Below are 7,602 nucleotides of genomic sequence, written 5' to 3'. Positions count from 1 at the left end.
CTCACATCATCATCTCTTTCCAATTCTATGATTTCAAGCATACAGTGATAGGTTTTTTTAAGGCACCTACAACTGATTTGCTTGCAGCAGCAGATCAAACAGCCTGGAACTTCTAAATCCTCAGCAAAACTGCTTTAAAGCTCTTCATTGTATTTGCTTCAGACTGTTCTCAGACAGCAAGCCCCCAGTAACTCTAAAGTATCTGTCTTGAGAGTTACTTAACTTTGAGGCCATCAAAAGGCAAAGTTCCTCTCCAAGTGCATTGTTTTCCTTTTATTAATACTAACAAAAGAGCTTGTAAACAGGACAACTGTCGGCTAGATAAAGTTCTGTAGTAATCTCCAATATAATACTCAACAGTGATAAGGGCTCAATTGGAGTATTGTGCTGTTTCAGAGGTGAGCAAGAAGATTGATTAAGCAACTTAAGAACATTTTCAAAGAACATTTAGAGACTCGACTTCTTTGAGCAGAACACAAATTAGGAATGGACACACACGTGGCAGAGCTAGCATATATAAGAGGGCATCATTTCAATAAATTTTCCTTTATGAAGATGGTTTTGAATGTGTGAGTACACTCACCACATAGTAAAATTCTGAGCTTATCACTGACTTCTAGGAGAAGACGTTCATGTAATATTAAGAGCTAACCTCTCAGCCCCCTTGACCTGGTGTTTGGAGTTAGGAATAAAGCCATTACTCCTTGATTTTTGACTGGTCCCTGGAGAAGTTGGCATGTTTGAGTGGCACCATTTCTTTATCAGCCAGATATGTATGAAGGACTTTTTTCTTTTGTTTTACACTTTGAGGCTCAGGTAGGAAAATAAATAAATGACTAGGTCACCATTCAGAAAAGTTGTACTTACCAACTCTATTTTCTCATTGGCTGTATGCAGTTGCCGAGTCAAATGCTGCAAGCTGGTCAGGTGATCCTAAGAAGAGAATTCAGAGCTTCTTATAATCACTAAAATCATAAGGAGTGCATAATGAAAAGGTTTCCTAGTCAACTGAAAACATTTTGAAAGAAACTATACATGTTGCAGGAAATTCAGAATGCCTTTGTAGGTTTCAACCAGATTGAAATCTACAATCAACCTGTGATTTCTTTTAGCTGTTGACCTAGTAATCCAGAAAATTAGATTTCCTACTGAAAAATGTATCTGATTTTCACTGTTACCAACTGCCTCCTTCCAAAACTCATAGGCACTTACAACTGAAACATGAAAGCACACATGAACAGTCCTTTAAAGAGCCACACAGGCTATGATACTACTACAAGCATTTTTGCTATGGAGAATAACAGACATGTATGCTTTAATTAAAAAACGTCTGTATGGATGTGTTTAATTTGCTCTTTGCCATGTAGGATGTCTTGTGTCCATACAAAAAAAAGGCTCAATTAAGCTCTTGAGTTCCAGAACATGAACTCTGCTATCCTAGAAAAACTAGCCTAACACAGAAAAACCATCTGCAGCATGCCAAGTGCCTTCAGAGCATAGAGAGGACCCAAGTCCCTGAGCTGAAATATCTACTAATTGTGCTGTGTTCATCTAACAGTCTCAAGGCCAAGTATATGCCAGAAACCTATTCCTATAACTCCCTTACCTACTATAGCCAATCCTTGTCATACCCCCTCTTGTCTTTGCTTTCTGTCAATCCTAATTCTAGTTGGTCTCACCTATTTCTATTTACCTCTGCAGCTATTTGCTGCTCCTTCATTAAAAGCAAAACCTAAATTAAAAGTTTATTTAACTAACCAGCTGCTTTCTCTGGGAGACCAGTAGCATTTAAAAATACAAGGCTGCTCAAGCTCATTCTTGTTACAATGGCATTGAAATCCACCAAGAATTTAAGTAGTAATGAAAAGTGGAGTCTGACATCCCTAAAGGCTCCAACAGCTACCAATGACTCCCTAAGCTCTACTATGTGTGTTACCAGTAACTGACAGTGCAACATGAGAAATAACCCAACAGATCAAACAGGAGCAGAAACTTGGGACTACACATAGATAAGAATCCTCATAACTATCCTTTGGAATAATTATGGAACTTGGCAGAGCACAATAGCTATACAGGTATTTCTCCTGTTTCTCAGAAAAGAGCACATTGCTGAGGTGCACTTAACACCACAAAAGGGTAAAAATCAGGACAGAAATACTTCTGAGGTGAGCTGCAAGTGTGCCCACATGTCAATAGTACCTGGAAATAGAAATACTGAAAAATAATTGTAGCTTCTCTTTAGAGACCTAGAAATACATGGTACATATGGGCATGAAGTTTCTATTAGTTCTTCACACACTGAACATCTTCATACAGCTCATGAGAGCAGGACAGCTTTTCTGAACTAGGATTTCCTGAAAGGCCTTCCTCAGACACAGCAGAAGAGAGACAGGCTGCTAAACACAAGCTAACTTTAGAAGAATACTGGTAAACTTGATTCTTCATCTCTTTACACATCCTTCTACTGAATAAAAATAGGACATGGAGATGACTTTTCCCACTACCTTACGAACTTCAGGATTCAAACACAACAGGAGAAGACATGAAAGACTTCCACCTTAGAACTCAGAAATCTTAAGCAGCTTTTTCAGATGTTTTACTCTATTGAAGATTTCCAACCATGCAACTCAAACACATGATTTTTGATAGGCACGTGCAAAACTCGTGCACACATACACATATATATGTGCCCAGACTCAATGCATTCCCAAAAGTTTCTGGCCATCTATTTGGAATAAGGAACTTTTCCAGTCGTAACAGAGCATTTAGCTGATAATCACTGACCACATCTCACCACTCAACTTTGGATGACTATTCTGGAAAATAATTAACAGTCCTGGTAGAACCTGCCCAATTCAGTTGTACTACACACAGACCCAGAATCTCTACAGTGTAGGAAGACATACCAAAATTAAACAAACTATAAACGAGAATTACATTCTGCTTCCTCCTTTCAGCCACGTGAATGTGTGTTTCAGTCAGGCGCTCCTGGTACTGCTGCTGGAGTCGGTCATGCTCCTGTAACGTCGTCTGCCACAGCTCAACTGCTTGTTCCTTCTCCTAAGTCACAACACAGTGCCTTGTAAAAATGTTCTGTTACAGCAAGCTTACCTTCATCTATCATTCTACAACAAGAGGTCTTCTATTTTCTATACTACCCTCTGCACACTTTTATCTACACAGACAAAATATCAAATTCAGAAGCAGGAAAACAGACGTTTACAAGTACAAATTCCATCTACAGGTGAGCTTCAAGTTCTCCAGTTTGTTTGTTTTTTTTTTTTTTAAGAGCTCAAACTTTTACAGGTATTTAGTGTAGGCCTACAGTATAGATAATACTCAAATACCAAAATTCTGCTGTTAAATTAGAATCATAGAATCAACTGGATTGTAAGAGACCTCAAAAATCACCTAGTCCAACCCTTCTGTGGTCACTAGATCATGGCACCAAGTGCCACATCCAGTCTCAGCTTGAAAACCTGCAGGGATGGTGAATCCACCACCTTCAAATAATAACTTCAAATAATCAGACACAACAGGATTGATACATCATTGTAATAATCTGAACAAATTTTGTTTGTATTTTCAGACTGAAATATTATTTTCTATATCCCATATGTATTTGCCTCCTCATAACCCATTGCAATAGTTTTGATTAAAATGATAAGCTACAACAAAAACTTGAACACAGTATCTCGTTACGTTCCTGGTCAGTAATCCAAGATAAGGATCAAATCAACTGAGTAAAATTACTGGCACAAATTAATAGTAAAAAAAAAATTCTTATACAAATCTAGGACAGAAGTTCCTTCAGGTCTTTAAGCTGAAATTCAAAGGGGCCTCAAAATAGTCTCAAGGAACTCTGAACAAATAACTTCTGAATCAAGAAATAAAAAAGCTTCCCCTAATCTACTAAGGCACAACAAGAGAAATAAAGTAATTTAAATGGTTCATCTCACACACTTGTTTTGCCAGTTTTAATTGTTCTTGAAGGCTTCTCACTATGCTTTCATCTGCAGGAATACCAGTTTCCAGATGCATGAAAGAAAGAGCCTCCAGTTGCTTCTCAAGAGCCTCTTTCAACTCTGCATGCAGCCTGAAATACAAAGAGCTAGGTTCAGCAAAGTATTTCTTGAACAGGGAATTTTTAAACAACTGAAATATACTGTACCTTCCATACTACTTCTAATTCAAATTTAAAATCTATCAAGTTATGTTCTATAAACACAATAACAGTTTGAAATAATTTCATCTACACCTGGTGCTGTAACCTGTATGAAGCATTTAAAGATCCTAACATTAAAATCCTGAATCTACTTAGTAGTCAAAGATTTCAAGGTCCTAGAAAAAAAGCTTTTTAACTTTGAGAAATCAAAAGAAGCAGCAGTAGTAACATGGCAGTGCAATTATTTACCTTTCATTTTCCTTGGTGACTTCTTCCATTTGTAGCCTCATCTTACTCATTTGTGCCTGGCAAAGACATGCAAGAGTAAGCACTCATGTGACACCAGCTCTGGTAAATCTGTCACCTTTTATTTCTGACTGATACTGTAGAAGATGGACAGTTTAATTCAGCATAATACAGTAAATTCAAGTCACTTTCTTATTTAAGGCAAGTCACAGGATGCCACTTAAATTTCACAGCTGCAAAGTCCTCAGCATTCAGAAGTTATTACAGGCATTAAACTTAACCTTTTGCAATTCTTATCACTCTTACAGATTGATTTTTAATTGACTCAAGCTCTTTGAGGGCTACAGTGGATAACTCATCTTTTATGCAGTAAGCATTTGAAAAGAGTTTGGAAGGAGAAACTTAGGTTAGGCGAGTCAAACTGGCTGTTTTGTTAACAAGTGCAACAAACCCATAGCTGCCTTCTCAAATCAGTCAAGCTTGAAGACTCTATTGGCAAAATCTTTATGATGGACAGACCAAACAAATTAAGTGCATGAAACCAAAACCAGAGTATAACTTCCACATGTAGATCACAAGTAAAAATTGCTTTCTGCATGCCACAGGTTTTAAATATATCACTTTGCTTTTCAGTCACTCTATGAAGCACTAAGAAGTTTGATTTTCTGTGACTGAGAGGAGGAGAGTTCCCCTCCACCTCAGCCTCCATGATAGTACACATTTAAAAGGTTATTTGAACCTACAGAATTAAGAATGAAGAAGGCTGGGTGTATCCATACTTGCAGGACTCAGTTGGACTGCATCAGATCAGACCTGCAAGGAAAGAGGGAGACAGCTGCCTGGTCTCCATCCCACCTAGGAATATACCTGCAACTGTATCAGAGCATGTAGAGAAAACAACATGCTTGTTTCAATTCACAACTTTACTTCTCCGAACAGTAACTGTTGCAATTTGGACAATCTCCCAAGGTCTTTATAGAAAGCTCTCCATTCACCCACTTGAAGCAGACTGCAGCCCAGCAGCTTTGTGAAGCATGGCAAAAACTCATGGCCTAGACACTAAGACCAGTAAGAATACACAGTCTGCCCCATTAGGAACATCCATACCTGATAAAGCTGCAGCTGTTCTCTCATTTCTTGCAACTGTTCATCATATTCTGTGATTAGAGTTGACACCCTAAAAATGTGAAAAAGAATAAGTATCGTAAATGCTGAAATGCCTTAATATTAACTAGCTTTAAAGAATTCTGAATCTAGAGACTGAAACAGAACTGTCACTTTTCTGGAGTTGCAAGCTCAATATTCCCCAGAATTAAATGGACAAATTTAACTACTACTTTTAAATCATGATCATTAACAGCAAGTTTCCTGTTTAACAGAACTGGAACATGGGACACTAGAAGTGACCATTTATACAACATTAGTATTTCATACATAGAATCCCAAACATTGTAAGACCAGACTTCACTGCTGCTTTCACAGACACCAGTAAAGCAGCCTATAAGACACTGTAAAATACTGTAGTTCTAATTCTATACTTTTTCCTTCCTATTATTTTCATAACTGATAGCAATTCACTGAAAATTCCATATTAGTCTAGAGTGATAGTGCCTTAAAACTAACAAAAAAGATTATTTTTGTAACAGGGAATCACAATGATTATGAAACCATTTACTAATAGGCAACTATTAGCTGAAAACTGTCAAATAAGCTTTGATGAAAACCTCCAGCTGACCTCACAGGCAGCAGTTACCTGTGTTACCTACATAGGCACCATCTTATCAGTACAATCTCACCAGCACTTTGGTTTATTCCCTTGAAATTTAGACAAGAGAATTACTTCATTCATCTCTCATCCTCTGTTCTACTGGTTGTGGAAGCAAAGCCAGTAATTTAGTTTACTGAATAAATAGAATACTAGCTAAAAACAGCAGCTACAGTAACACCTCTACAGACTCCATGCCCAAGTTCTCAGAGCTTTGGACACATGTACACAAGAGCAGGTTCACCTGGATATTTACACTTCTACCGGTACATGACAATTTCCTTCAAATGTACTGCAGTGTTCCCACTGGGAATCAGTTACCTTTGGATCATCCTGGATCCTGATAGGTCATAACCACCAGAGGTGTCTTCCTGCAATGGAATAATTTACGTATTAGTACTTGCATATAACCATATGGAGTTTTAAACTTTTGTATGCAACCCCAACCTGTCTGTACTGTAATCATACACCCCACACAACCACTTCCAGGTTTATGTTCAAATACCATTGAATGCTGGCACAGGATGAAAAAAAAATCATTATTTTTTCCTGGAGATGCTCTGATATAAAGCATAATTCCATCTAAGAGAGAATCATTTTGATCTAAAAGAACTATGCTATGTTTGTGCAAGTGCTAAGTTCATTTCCATGCATCTCAGCATCAGCAAAGTGCTGCTACCACAGCTTCTGTACAGACTTTCAGGCAGGTTTATGGTACCCAGCACAAAAAGTTACCTCAAAATCAGACCAATCAATTAGAAGAGAGAAGCTATAAAAGTGAAGTCTACTAAATTACAAATCAAGTGTTCTTTTGGGGATAAAACTTCTGAAAATGCACCCAAAACTACCAAAATTCACTAGTAGAACAGTTTTGTTGCTGCTTCGAAAAGGAACTCAAGCTGTGTGGAGGACCCAAAGCAAGGCCAGGCCACGCTGAAGTGGGTTGTGCTCTCTGGATGCAGAGATGTTTGTCACAAAAACCCATCACAAGAATTCTTACTACATCCATCCCTGAGTTTACATACCTGATCAGCTGTGACTCCCAAACTCTCATCTGTTACAGGGTGTCCATTTAGCCACTGATCTGAAAAATACCAAGTTTGAGAACCATGGCTACAACACAGACCATTATCTACACAGACGTGACTGGCAGTCAGAAATGTGTTTCACAGCACAGTGCTTTGAGGGGAAAAAAACATGCTTCTAAAATTCTTCCATTTACACAATTATTTTAAAGAAAAAAAGGATCTTTAAAGGAGGAGATAGGAAAACAGTCAGAGGTGATCTATCTTTAAGGAGGTAACAGCAAAAGGATGCCAAGGAACAGGAAGGGGAATGTTGCTGCCCTTCTTGGCCAAAGGATGCAATCATGAGAGACCATAACACAAAAATATGAATGGAATGGAGTACTATTATTTGTAGGTTT

At 38.0% G+C, this 7,602-nt stretch overlaps 1 protein-coding gene across 1 annotated transcript in view; it reads right to left on the bottom strand.

Moving 5' to 3' along the window:
- Positions 1–7,260, bottom strand: part of SCLT1 (sodium channel and clathrin linker 1) — a gene marked incomplete at both ends in the record, with an annotated part of 28,937 nt that extends 21,677 nt beyond the window's left edge. Inside the window, 7 exons of the mRNA XM_009079987.1 lie at positions 868–933; positions 2,938–3,060; positions 3,964–4,096; positions 4,415–4,470; positions 5,519–5,588; positions 6,498–6,547; positions 7,202–7,260. Coding sequence (XP_009078235.1) covers positions 868–933; positions 2,938–3,060; positions 3,964–4,096; positions 4,415–4,470; positions 5,519–5,588; positions 6,498–6,547; positions 7,202–7,260 — 557 coding nt within the window. The remainder of the gene's footprint in view (positions 1–867; positions 934–2,937; positions 3,061–3,963; positions 4,097–4,414; positions 4,471–5,518; positions 5,589–6,497; positions 6,548–7,201) is intronic.
- Between the last annotated feature and the right edge of the window lie 342 nt (positions 7,261–7,602).

The sequence above is a fragment of the Acanthisitta chloris genome, unplaced genomic scaffold (genome assembly GCF_000695815.1).
Source record: "Acanthisitta chloris isolate BGI_N310 unplaced genomic scaffold, ASM69581v1 scaffold38788, whole genome shotgun sequence".
NCBI lineage: Eukaryota > Metazoa > Chordata > Aves > Passeriformes > Acanthisittidae > Acanthisitta > Acanthisitta chloris.
Note: the sequence above shows the minus strand (reverse complement) of the source record. Positions and strands in the feature narration are given on the sequence as shown.